Raw genomic sequence first — 13,631 nt, forward strand, 5'->3', positions numbered from 1 at the left:
AATGTTCTACCATTTTGAGTTTACATGGTAGAGTGATAAAAGCTTTCACACAGACATTAATAGAAGTCATACCCTCTGTAGGGGAGTGGAAAGTCAGTGAGCGAATCTGTGGCACTATAATGCACCTAACCTGCATACAGAACTCTGATCATCCTGGATGTTGTCTTGATGAAAACTATAATCTGCTTCCAGGGATTTTACAACTTTATCAACTGGTCCATACCATGAAACAACTGTGACTCATCCATCTAAATCTAGTTATCTGTAGACCAACTATTAACCTGGCAACTAATAAGTAGTTATTTGTCCTGCTGGATGCATCTTCAGCATCTCATACATTCAACTGTCAGTTGCTTCAGGCAGTTTTTAACATTTATTACTGTCAATTATGACAGTGCAAACATTTATCTAGAAGCATCATGCATGCTTTACACTTACAAAACTTATTTTTACAGAATCACGAGTTGCAACTGTTTGAGAAGCATAAGACAATGCATAGTCCAACTACATGTTACTTAATCACCACTTGAAGGTCCTTGAGAAATGGAAAAACTGACAAAAAAGTGAAAACTTTATTATAGGGATTTGAAGCTTTCGTATGAGACAATTAATTGCATCAGAAGGAAAATTCACTCAAGAAAACTTCCTCGTCATAAGTGAGTAGCTCTCATTCTGGACTCTGCGTGACCTACCCTTGTTTTTTAACCTTCCCCAATCTGCTCCTCTCTCCTCCCAGAGAAAGGACTATTAATTCTGAAACTTGGGATAGTGTATGTACTTTTGTGTGTGTCTATTGGCAAAACTGAAATTTCACCTCCTGCAGCAAGTATTGGCCATTATTTTATAGCATTCAGATAAGATGCAGATCAATCCAGAAATCATAAAAGACTGAAAAATACCCCAGAAATAAATGTGAGAACACCTACATACGAATTTTTCAAATAGTGATAACTGATGCACTAGGATTTAACAATAAAACTCATATACAGTACCTTTTAGGTGTCTGATAACCTCCTAAACTTGCACTTTAAAACATCATGTACAGATAAAATTGTAAATACTCATTACATAATGCCATATACACTTAACTCCTTTACAATCAGCTTAATCAAAAATCAATGGCTTGTTGTGCAGTAGGCATATACACTTACTGTAAACCTGCATAGTAAGAGTACAATTTCCCAGATGACAAGGCATTGATAACCTAAGCTGCTGACTGTACATGGCAGAATGTGTGAACACAACTTTTTTTGTTTTATATTACTGTCTCGCTTGTGGGTCTAACTATCACCGTCTTTTGTTTTCAAATACCCAACAGTTAGATAAAATCAACATGTTAATGTAACTGAAACACTTGGTCTTTCTCTTTTCTATTGTCAAAAGTAAAAACTCATATTTTGAAAGAATAATTCACACACCAGCAAGAAAAGTGATAAGTCAAAAAACCGTATTATTAGCTTAGGTCACTGAAAAATGTGTGAAGTGCATAACGCGCATGAAAAATATAACACAATGTACTGCCAACAGTACTTACTTGAAATTTAAAGGAGGCTTATACTATTTCAATATAGGTTTTACATAATTATTTCTTTGAGTTTCCGGAAGAGTTGCATTGTTGAGATAAGTCACTGTTCTTGCCACAATTCGATATGTCATGAACCAAACTATCATTTGCTAGTTAAGTATTCCAATTATAGAAGTTACACATTTATTATATATTTACACTGCCACAACATGTACATGTACAAGTACTAATTTAAAATGTATCTTCTTAATACATTTATGACCAATTCTTCAGGTTGTAACGTCGAACTGCATCTCCATATGAGGAATGAGCATAATATTCTTGGTACATTGGGTCCACTAAAGTGTCTTTTGGAAGAGTTTTATATACCGGCTCTCCATAGTATGTACCAACTTCCCAGCCTTCTACTTTAGACATGAGACTAGCTTCTTCATCTCTGTTACGTCGGAGTTGTTTCAAGTATCTGAAATGTAAAAGCTTAATTGTTGAGGAGTCTTAGAAAACAGCAAAACGCCATTTACTACTAACTAAATAAGCAAAATTTCTTAATGCATTCTGTTAGTTCTGTCTTCCCCACATGTTTTTCACTGTTGCACAGAGTTTATTTCAAGTGCACAAATTTTAAAAGCTGTTGGGATCAAATAAATAGCAGCTATGAGAGAAAAGCAGCAGGCTGCAGAGGATGGAATTTTCTTACACAGATCTGCAGCCAGGAAAGCTCACTCCTGTACTCACCCAACCAGAAATTCTGTTGTGCCACTGTCCTGACTAATACCCCCTATATTTAACTTCAAGCCGCTCTTTTATCTTTCCTAATTCCTAACCCTACCAGCATTACTGATGTACATAGTATTCATACTCAAACCTATAGACAATCAGATTTTTTTTCCTGATCACAACTTGCTTCTAAATAGTCAGACATTAGTCTGGCCTCTCCACAGATACCCTTCTGATACAACTGCACCTATGGCTCAGAAATCTACAACTGATACAGAGACCCCCCCCCCCCCCCCCCCCCCGCCCTCACAGCAAGTTTGTGTGTGTGTGTGTGTGTGTGTTTTAATTATTTACAAATCTTACATAATGAGACTACAAAATCACTCTTTCTAGTACAATGTAAGTGTCAACAGAACTCTCTGTAAGAAACTGAATATATTTAATTTTATTTCAGTTGAGAATTGGCCTATTAGAAGTGAACTAAAGCTTGCTTTTCTTGCAAGGTGTTACATTATTCAATTTATGGCTTGAAAATGGAGCAGTTAAGATTCTATCTGTGGGCATACCCAGTGTGGGAGGGAAGAGAAGCTCCCTCTCCCCTGAAAAAAAGTCAAACTGAAGTCGCATCCTGCTACACCCCGAATACAAACTTATCAATTCAACACCTATTTGAAGAGAGGTAGGACATGTAGTGAATGCTGATTAGTAGCATGCGTACCCAGAACCAGTTGTCATGAAATTTCTGAACTATTTCACCCTCCTCCAAGTTCAGATCCTGGGCGCACTCTTGATTTTATCAATATAAAAGGCATCTGGTACAGTTAACAAGTCCATCTGTATCAAGATACATGGCATCAATCTTGGTCTCACTATCAGTAACATTAGCGTCTCACAAATAAAGGATATTCACCACAGTCTGTGTTTATGGGATGTGCGTTCACTCTTAAACTCATGTTGTTCCCTTCCCTAATAAAAGCCATCATACATACACTCAACACATATTCCATAATTCTGCAACTTCCATTGTCTTTAAGATTTTGTTATGTATGGCTAACTGATATGTTTGACGCTCATAGTGATATCAGTCTGCACTGCACACTCTGACACAGCACTATTACCTTTCTTGTCCTCTCTCATGTGATATCAGAAGTAAGGTGGCTTGCAGAGTATAGATGTAGATTACACCCATAAGAAAGGATGAAATGTGGCAGGCAAGTACAAATATTTGATGGTCTGAACACCACTCAGATTCACTTTAGCACTGACAGTGCTGCTAAATAGATACGTAATAGGACTAAATTCAGTAAGTTAATATTCTACATCACACAGAGTGGCAAAACGAAACTGCAACATCCTGGCGAGAGATGATGTTCATTTAAATAAAGCAAGGAGCTAGAGAAGAAGAATAGAGTACATTTTCTTCAGTACAAGTGAACACACCTCATCAATCACATTTGCAAATTGTACAGTAGTAACTTCAGATTGGAAAATTGTTGCATATCCACCTCAACATCACGTCAGAAACAAACCTGCTGGTTGGAAACAGTAACAAGCATGTGATACTGCTGCAATAGCCACTCCCAAAACACTATAAATCTTGCTGCCACATCGCAACAAACCAGTTGCTGTCAACCTTTTATAAATAAATAGACTTCCACATTAATAGTATACTAACCCTACTTTACAATTTTTTTTTTAAACAGTGATTCAGATTTTTGTGTTCATGGCTCACAATGACTTTTGTTATCCAAACCATTTTTTGCAACATAGTTCAGTCACAAACAAAGTCCTACACGCCACTGAAGCTGGTAGGTTAGCAGATGGTTACGGCACTAAACAGCAAAGTCAACAGTCCCTCAGTCCACGGGTATGTTATCTGGAGTTAGTGATGTCCACCAGGAACATGAAGGAGCAATAAAATCAAGGCAGTCAAGATACTACTGATACCTGGACTGAGAAATAATTAATGGAGAAATATATGGGTTGGGCCAGTACTTACATGACAGCAGACGAGGAGTGTCCCAGAGCTCATCTGTGTCAACAGAAACCCCACCCGCATCTCAGCCCCAAGGGTGAAGACAACAATAGAGTAAAGAATACTTCCTAGTTGGGAGATTCACAACAGCAAAAGTGAGAAGGCTGAAATGTAATGGACATCAGTTGGACCATCAATTTAAAAAGTGACAGAAATAAGTAACACAGCAGGAAGGTATCCCAACAACTCCGCATTTGACGGGAGCCATCCCACCCACACCTCTCTGATCCCTGAGTCTTTCACCATGCAGCACTAATCTCCTTGATAGTCCATAGTTTATTAGAGGGGCAGTAGCCCACCATATGCTCTTCCATATCCGAGTGAGTGTCCCAGGACTAATCTGTGGCAAGAGAAACCCCAAATCTGCACCAGGGATTCTCAAAGTGAATTTGGGATGAGAAATCGCTTCTCTAGACAAATTGTCTGCTTGTTGATTCCCTGAGGTACCCAAGTGACATAGGACACACAGAAAAACAACCAAACACGCAGTCCACCTAAGGTCCATGAGACAAATTTATGAAAAGGATAGTTGCTACTAACGATACAGTGGACATGCCAAGTCACAGATAGGCAAAACAAAAAGACTGTCACACATGAGTGTGGCTTCAGGTGTGTGTGTGTGTGTGTGTGTGTATTTTTTCAACAAAGGATCTGCAACTTGAAATCTCCACGTTATGGTGAAACGCAACTATCCTTTGCATAATATGGTTACATTCAATCCTGGATTTTCTACTGTTTGATAACATCAGAGAGACAGTGATGAATGGCAGATATCACAGGACAACAAGTGTAACTGTGAGTAAGGCCTGGAAATTGCTCACTGAGTCCCTGCAAATTAAAATGAAAATCAAGGGAAGTTTGTTTAATTAAATGTAGATCTATGTTAATGGCTACAAGCTCCGCTGTGAAAACACTACATGCTCCCAGCAATGAATGTTGTTCCCGACTGGCAGGAGATGTAAGAGCATGCTCCTCCCATTCAAGTTTTAGAGCCTTTAGTGTAAATGATGGCAGCACTCTTATACTCTCTGAGAACTGAAAGGAAAAAATACTGACATGTCTTGGGAGCAACTGAAACTTTAGGACCTTGGAATAGACCAGTCTTAACGCACAGCCTGGGACCAATCAAAGTGATGTGTGCAGGAAAGCATTCTCAGGAGGTTATGCAGACATCCTGACAGAGGGTTGTGAGATGCATATGCATTCCAAGTGGTAAGGAGACGAACACGTAGGTGAGTTTAATCAGTCATTGGGTTTCTGCATGGCTTTAGGACTGGAAAGTAATGCAAATTAAATCAGGGCCTGGAGCCTTACAGCGAGATGAGGCAAGAGCCTGAAGCAGTTCCCAGTCAGTGAAAGGTACATTATATAATTCAGCTTGGCAATGGTGAAATATAGGGGGGATACTTTCAACTTATAATTTCTGTGTTAGAAAGGTAACTAGGTAAGAACAGGCTATCAATGCTGCCACAAAGTGGGCTGCAAGGTGTTCAGCAAGAACTGACATACCGGTATGGAGACCACACTGAAGTATGAAACCTGGAACAGTTGTTTATCTTTGGCAGCCAGGAAGAGTACAGGACTTCTCTCACACCTGGGAGGAAGATGCATACGTTCTCAAGGACGACTCCCAGCCTTGCTTCTTGTCACATTTAATTAGATAGCAAGCCTTAGCAAGGAATCGCTTAAAAGTGAGGAGGCTGGGCTGTGAAGAATGCTGCTTGAGACGTTACAGGACCCTACAATGACCCATATATCCATTGCAATGTCTTTGTTCCACCGTGGGACTGACCGGCGGCGAAGTGTGCCTGTACAAAATGGAACAATTCCAGCCGTGTGGCTGATTACATTGGTCACATCTCCCACAACCTCGTCATTGCACTCTAACAGAAGGGGATGAAGGTGACAGCAAAGGTACACATCTGCCAGTTGCCTGCTCGAGGAGCCTACTGTGGTTACTGGTCCATTAGGTGGTGACAAGAAAGTGAGAAGATCACCACAAAGTGGTCACTGTCACTAAGATCATTGTGGAGCGACAAAAGTAGCGAAGCCATGAGACTGGGAGAAGAGATCATATGGTCAATAGCTGAAAAGGTGCCATGAGAAGCATGGAAGTGGGTAGATGTACCTTCATTAAGAAGGTACAGATTGAAACTGGAAAGAATCTGGTCAATAAGAAGGTTCCTAGCATATGAAGTATAACTTCCTGACAGGGCGGAGTGCACTGAAATCACCAAGTAGAAGAAAAGGGGTTGGGGTGGGGATTCGGAAGGGCCATTGGATTAAAGTGGTCATCTCAAGGAAAGTAAGTGCCCTGCCTGGACGTAAAGAAAATGTCAAAGGGTGGTGTACTTTGCACTTTATCTCTATTGCTTCCAACATGGTACAGAGAGGAATCCACTCGCAGACTTCTGTGCAAACAAGAAAACATAGGGAGTGTGCTCTAATGAGGATAGGCGGAGGTCCTGGCAGAGAGTTATGAGATGCATTCCAAATGGTAATCCTACGTGAAGGCAGGTCTTAGGGAGTTGATGCCCCTCATGTGCAAAAAGAGTAGGGTATGTTTGATGATCACAAAAGTGTCAAATAGCAAAGCATAGTTGAGCGAGAGTTCATACCATGAGAACTGAAGATGTAACATTCTCGCTTCAGCAAGGAGACTGTCAATGGGACTAGTCTGGTAGACGACAGCTGCCAGTCGAACTCCACAATGATAGACTGGGTCTACTAATTTCAGAGCTGAAGGCACCACCAAACCATAGACTTGGCAAGTGGGACTGGACCAGAACCCGGTAGATACGAAGGAGAATTGCGCGATCTGCAACCTGAGCTGTGGACACAGAAGCACAGAGTGTTAAGCTTTCACATGCAATTAGTCTTTAGTTGGCTAATATGGAGTAGCCAAGTCACATTCTTGTCAAACAGGATTTGAAAAACGTCGGGACTGTGCAACAATATTGAAGAACTGTGTACCCATGTACGAATTCTAGGTCAGGATGGATTGTGGTACAGCAACAGAAATGCACGACTCGTGTCTTTGAGGGAGATATTTGGAAGTCATGGGAAATGGTGAAAGAGAAGGCCTTTCGGATGGCACCTTAGAGCTGATGTTCACCCAAGGCTACACATTAGGAGCTATACCACCTACATCTATACACATACTTTGCAAGCTACCATACAGTGCACCTCCGAGTGTACCTTGTAACACTACTAGTTGTTTCCTTCATTGTTCTACCTGCAAATACAGTGCGTGAAAAGCAACTGTGTGTTTGCCTCTGTACAACTCCTAATTTATTTTGTCTTTGTGATCCTTATTCAAAATGTACGTTGGCAGTAGCAGAATAGTTCTGCAGTCAGCTTCAAATGTTGGTTCTCTACACTTTCTCAACATACAGCACGGAGAGGGGGGGGGGGGGAGGGGGGGGGGGGCGACAGAGGTCATTGATGACGATGAGAAAGAGTGTAAAATCCAACACAAAGCTCTGAAGAAGCTATTCTCTTAAGACCCATGGGGGTCTCAATGATGTACCAACTCTAACTCATAACAATCAGTGGTACAAAAAGTGACGAACAAAAGACAGTAGGGGACCTTAAAAGCCCCAGTCATAGAGAGTATGTAAAATGCGATGGTGCCTAGCAGTGTCACATGCTTTATGTGTGCACAAAAAAACCACTGCAATGACATGTTGGTGCTGAAGGACTGGGACAATGATATATCTTGCCACTGTGGAGGATAAGCATCTTCTAGCCAAAAACAACTGAAGACCCTGTATAGATGCAGTCTGTGAGTAAATGGTGAATTATTGATTATGAACTGAAATTGAACCTAGGGGCATACTGTGTGATGAGTCAAGAGCCTGAAGCAGTTTGCATCAGGGAAAAGTTCATTACATAATCCGGCATAATGAGGGTAAAGGATAAAGAGAGGTTTTTTACTTGTCTTTTGTGTGTTCAAAAGGTAGCCTGCTGAGAATAGGATGCTGTCACTGTCACAAAGTGTGTCGCAAGGAGGAGATTGAACATCCCAGCATTCCTTCTTCCTGTGTTTAATTAGATAGTGAGCATTAGCACAAAGTGCTTAAAAGTGATAAGGGTGGCCCGTGAAGATATTGCGGGGTCCTTTGACGATTCTAAATAGCTGTTGAATATATTTGGCCCGCCAAGGCTACAGCCAATAGTGTCGTGTAGAAAGGGAAACAATAGTTTCAGTTGCACAGTTGATCACATTAGAGATGTCTCCCACAACCTCACCGATGCAGTTTGACAGACAGAAGATGAAGGTGACAGCAGAGATATACAACTGCCAGTCAGCTCACTGAAGTGCCCATTGTCGTTACTGGTCTGTTGCGCAATGATGAAGAAGTGACAAAGTCAAGCGGAAAGTGGTCACTATCACAAAGATTATCATGTAGCGGCCAATGTAGCTAGGTCACATGACTGGAGAAAGAAACTATATGGTAAATGGCTGAAAAGGTGACATGGAGGACACTGAAGTGGGTAGAAGTGCCATCATTGAGGAGACAAAGATCACAACCTGAAAGAAGCTGGTCAATCAGAAGGTCCTTAACATATAAAATTGCACTTCCCCACAGTGGGTGGTGCACACCGTCATCCTCATGTAGGAGACAGGAGATGGAGGGGGGTGGGGGGTGATTTGGGGGGGGGGGGGGGAGATGCTCGATCATCCCAAGATATGTAAGAGTCCCGCTTGAGGGTAAATAAATGTTACAAATGGTGATTGCTGCACACTTGCACTGTTGTTATTGTTTCAAATGTGGTAGAGACAAGAATTCACTCACTGTCGACATGTGTGTGAACTGGCTTAAAGACCCCTCCAGGTTCTCTCTCTGAAAGAATAAGTTTCTGACAGAATGCACAGTAACCTTCAAGAGTTGGAGGAAGTTCATCAAGGTCATGCACCAACACCACTCGTCAATGGTGTGGTGGAACAACATTAACAAACATCGATTCAGAGCATTCTGATGTGGGGCGATATGGCACCTCTAGGGTCACCAGAGTGTTATTTCTTCTTCTTCATCTTCTTCTCTTTCGCTACATTTGGCAGTCGAGCATATGGTGAAGCCTTGTCCACAAGTGCATAGGAACTGCAGAGGAGCAGGCAGCCTGGGATCCAAAGTCTGTGGCTCCCTCTGCCACAGGCTATTTCTGGGTCACTGGCCTGGAGACTTCTGGGGAGATGGTTCCTAAAAGGGAGCCTTGTCACTGTCCAGGTGCGGGGAGTCAAGGTTCCCACATATCCACAGGTCATGCTGCAGGAACTGAGTGAGGGGAGCCACCAGTTCCTGGATTTTTCATTCTTTAATTAGGGTACCACACTTCAAGGATCAGGGAAGGAGGTCATTTCTACAAGGTAGTACACATGGTGAGTTTCTGCAAAGTGGCCAACCACAGCCTTCAGAAAATGGGTCATATATATATACACCTTGAACACATATGTCCAAAGCATTTCTTTTTAAAGCACCAAATCGAGGGTAGAAAATCGTTCTGAGCACTATGGGACTTAACATCTGAGGTCATCAGTCCCGTAGAACTTAGAACTACTTAAACTTTACTAACCTAAGGACATCGCACACATCCATGCCCGAGGCAGGATTCGAACCTGCTACCGTAGCAGTCGCGCGATTCCGGATTGAAGCACCTAGAACCGCTTGGCGACAGTGGCCGGCTCAAGGGTAGAAATACAGCTTCACATCACAGCAGCAAACCTTGATTTTGACCTCTTCTGGAAGTAAATTCCCCTCAAAACTGAGGGTGAATACCTCAAATGTCAATCTAGCTGTCTGGCAGGCTTCGACGTATGAACTGGATCCCACATTTCTTCAAGTATTTGCATAGTTCCTTATCTGCCTGCAGTGTTAGGTCCTGCTGAAAAATGATATCTTGTACTATGTTTAGACTCTTACCGAGTGTTACAGGAGAGTAATGCTGAGTACTGGATAGGATACACCGTTTCAACTGAGATGGAACCACTTTCTAATTTTCTAAGGAAAGAGATTTCTCCAAATATGTTGTCAATATTCTCCACCAAGAAAACTGACTTAATAGAGAAAGGACCCTCCACCGGTCTGACTGCAAACCAGGAACTGGGGGGAGTGTTTCCGTAAACCACTTGGTTTTGCTTTTCTCCCATGACATGGCCAAGGGAAAGAAGTTCCTACATTCAAAAAGATCTGCACTGAAGAACTTTGTTCTGTTTGATGAGGGGCATTGTGACCACTGGCTGATAACTTTTCACAGTGCCACATATCCGCAGTGATGCCGCCTACTCCAGATGTGGGCTCTCCCAATGGGACCACCCAGCCAGAGCAATGGCGAGTCCTGGTGCCCCCAAATGGACATGCATATACTTCTTGGCATGTGTACAGAGGTAACGGCTTGGTCATCAGTTGTGTGCCCCCTGTGTAGTCAGTGGGCTATCATTGTACAGGTACCAGATGACACCTACATGGACTGGCTACCACACTGGGTACCAAGTGACCTACCCCACACTTCCGTAAAAAAATTTTGAAAAGGTGGAAGTCAAACCCATATGTAGGGACTGACCATAAGATAAGGAAAATACGTGGAGTAAAATAATGAAAGAGGGAAGAACCATAACTGACATTCTACAAGAACTCTAAGACAGACAGTAAGGAATCTGTCCTAGAAAAAGTCTGAGAAAAGATATGGTCAGAGAGTAGCACAGGAAGTGCCAAGTACTGCAATGTCTTGGTGACCCATGCTCGCCAAGCACATATTCACAAAAGATGTAGGAGGCTCCTGATAGCACAGGCAGATGGGGGCTTCATTATGCTATGGGGGATATTCACCTGGGCTTCTACAAGGCCTGCAGCAGTCAAGTAGTCACTGAAGGTACTATGACAGCTATGGACAATGTGAACATTTCTATGAACTACCTGCATCCCTTCATGTTTGATGTCTTCCTCAAGGAAATACCACCTTCCAGAATGAAAACTGTCCATGTCAGAAAGTCACCATCAAGCTACAGCATTTAGAGGAACATGACAACTCACAATGTCTTGGCCAGCAAATTCAACCAACCTGGGATGCTATCGGGGGCGTCAACTCTGTCCTTTAACAACCAGCCCATAACGTATGGGATTTACACGACCTACATATGGACATATCACATACAATCTCTGCTGTATTGCATTGCAAAGGTGAACCAATTTGCTACTAACCGAATGGGCATGATATTCTGGCTCATCTGTGCATGTTACTGCGTCTACTGCAAAAGTTTGAGTTTACCATTAATACTGTCCACAAAGTCATTAATATACAACATAAACAGAAAGGATCTCAACACACTTCAAGGAGGCATGCCCAAAGACTCTCCATCCAAATCAAAACTTTTAGTTTTCGTCACCACAGTATGCATAATAATTTAATTGCTCTATCTGTAACGCACTCCAATATTTCTCTCTGCCAGATGTTTTCTTCTAAATGTGTGTACATAAAAGGTCACAAGTATACTAGTTCTACTATGAAAATGTTCAAATGTGGAAAAATAATTGAGCTTGGCTCCAGTTATACTATAACAACACAACGAGTGAGACACTGTACATAACAGTGCAAACTAAGGTAATAGGGCAGGGCTTTTGGTGAGGTGCTATCTGTGTGAAGTCCAGGTTGAAGTGTGTCACTGTAAAGATGTTTGGTCTGTGGGGTGCTCAACTGCGGGGTCATCAGTGCCCTACAATTTTTGTACACAGTCCAGTCTAGCCACTGTCACAAATGATAATGACTAAATGATGAGGACAACACAAATACTCAGTCCCTGGGCAGAATGGCACTGTAATGAGTATCTGACTTTGAATCCACTAATGTGGTTTTCACTCAGTGTCAGCATATAGTCGATTAACTGCTAGTTATCACCAAATTAGTAGTGTTGAAATGAAGATGACAGAGTTAACTACTGAAAAGCATATGTTCTTGCAAACACCTTACATATTTTCTGGTCGTCATATACTGGTATCATTGTGCTAATAGAGAACTATGATAACTTTACCAATGGGTCTCAAAAACGCATCTCCGAGACTTCCAAAAAATTCCATTAAACAATAGACATTCACATACAAAAAAATTACACTCTCACACTCACGTTCTCTCCTGACATATGAGTAAACAAAACCATAGTATGCTAAGTGTGCTTACCACAATAATACAACATAAAACTAAATACTTATCGTTTACGATACAATACTAACTCTCTGTCCCTCTCGGCAAGCAACATTGGAAAAACTGCAAGTCGTCCACTTCTCATCTCGATCTCCTCACGACGAATAAGACGATAGTTCAAGTAGTATGCATACAATCCAGCAGCGGTTATTCCAAAGTATCCTAGTATCATAGTCGAACCTGGAAGTGTTTACGACATAAGTAACTGACTAATTATGCGAGGCCCACTGGCACACGATGAGCAGAGTTATGTACAATGTCTCCAAATGTTTATTACATAAACAAGAATGTAATAGCCAAGGAAACAACATGTCACATGCCTACAAGCTGATTTTATGGTACACTTAAGTAATTTCACAATAAAAAATACACGACTTGGTCTCTTTATTACTACAATGTTTTTTTCCCTTTTTTACAAATAAATGCACTATAATAGTTACCGCTAAAATATGTCTTGGCAGGTATCCTTGCGAACTTTATTGACTGATAGCCTCCTGGGGGCGGCATATCTTGTACTTTTGCTGTTGACATTTTGATTCACAATAAATATTGTTTTATTTTTTTTCTATGCAATAGCGGTTACCTACACCACAAAACCTATCACCTCCACCTCCCCCAGCAGACGGCTCAACAAACTTAAAGATAGAACATTTCCAACGATAACATTTTTCTTGTATCTCCGGTGCCCCTTTACACAAATGCGGCCGATTGAATCTAGCTCCACGTACAAAAACAAATTAGATTGTAATCCAACTTAATGGTTCATAGAGATGCAGTGTATTGCTAGGAGAAAATGTTTTACGTTGGGAACAAGTCAGGGAATACATCAAACATCTGAAACAACTATACAGTAAATATTTGCACAAATTGTGTCTGTTAACGGCGAGCAACGATACGAAGGATCTGATACATATATTCCACGTGTAAAAGATACTGAACTTGTTACATGTCTGATTAATGTTTTCCGTGCACTAATTTTATTCATCCGAACTGAAACGCTTTTACATTGGGTGTTTTCTCTTATTTATCCATCGGTTTAGACTCTAGAACTGTGTTACACCAAGTACAACCGTCCATCTTATTACATGTAATATTTTATGTACTGACATGATTTTCGTAGGGAGCTTAATGGAGAGATTCTGTAATATAACTCAC

The 13,631-nt window shown here is 41.4% G+C and overlaps 1 protein-coding gene across 1 annotated transcript; it reads right to left on the bottom strand.

Moving 5' to 3' along the window:
• Positions 1–1,691: 1,691 nt before the first annotated feature.
• Positions 1,692–13,115, bottom strand: LOC124804915 (NADH dehydrogenase [ubiquinone] 1 alpha subcomplex subunit 13). Its single transcript, XM_047265293.1, has 3 exons — positions 12,917–13,115; positions 12,506–12,656; positions 1,692–1,988 (listed from the first exon to the last, which is right to left on the bottom strand). The coding sequence occupies exons 1-3, from the start codon at positions 13,005–13,007 to the stop codon at positions 1,781–1,783; spliced, it is 450 nt and encodes a 149-aa protein (XP_047121249.1). The 5' UTR covers positions 13,008–13,115; the 3' UTR covers positions 1,692–1,780.
• Positions 13,116–13,631: the final 516 nt, after the last annotated feature.

The sequence above is a fragment of the Schistocerca piceifrons genome, chromosome 7 (genome assembly GCF_021461385.2).
Source record: "Schistocerca piceifrons isolate TAMUIC-IGC-003096 chromosome 7, iqSchPice1.1, whole genome shotgun sequence".
Taxonomy (NCBI): Eukaryota; Metazoa; Arthropoda; class Insecta; order Orthoptera; family Acrididae; genus Schistocerca; species Schistocerca piceifrons.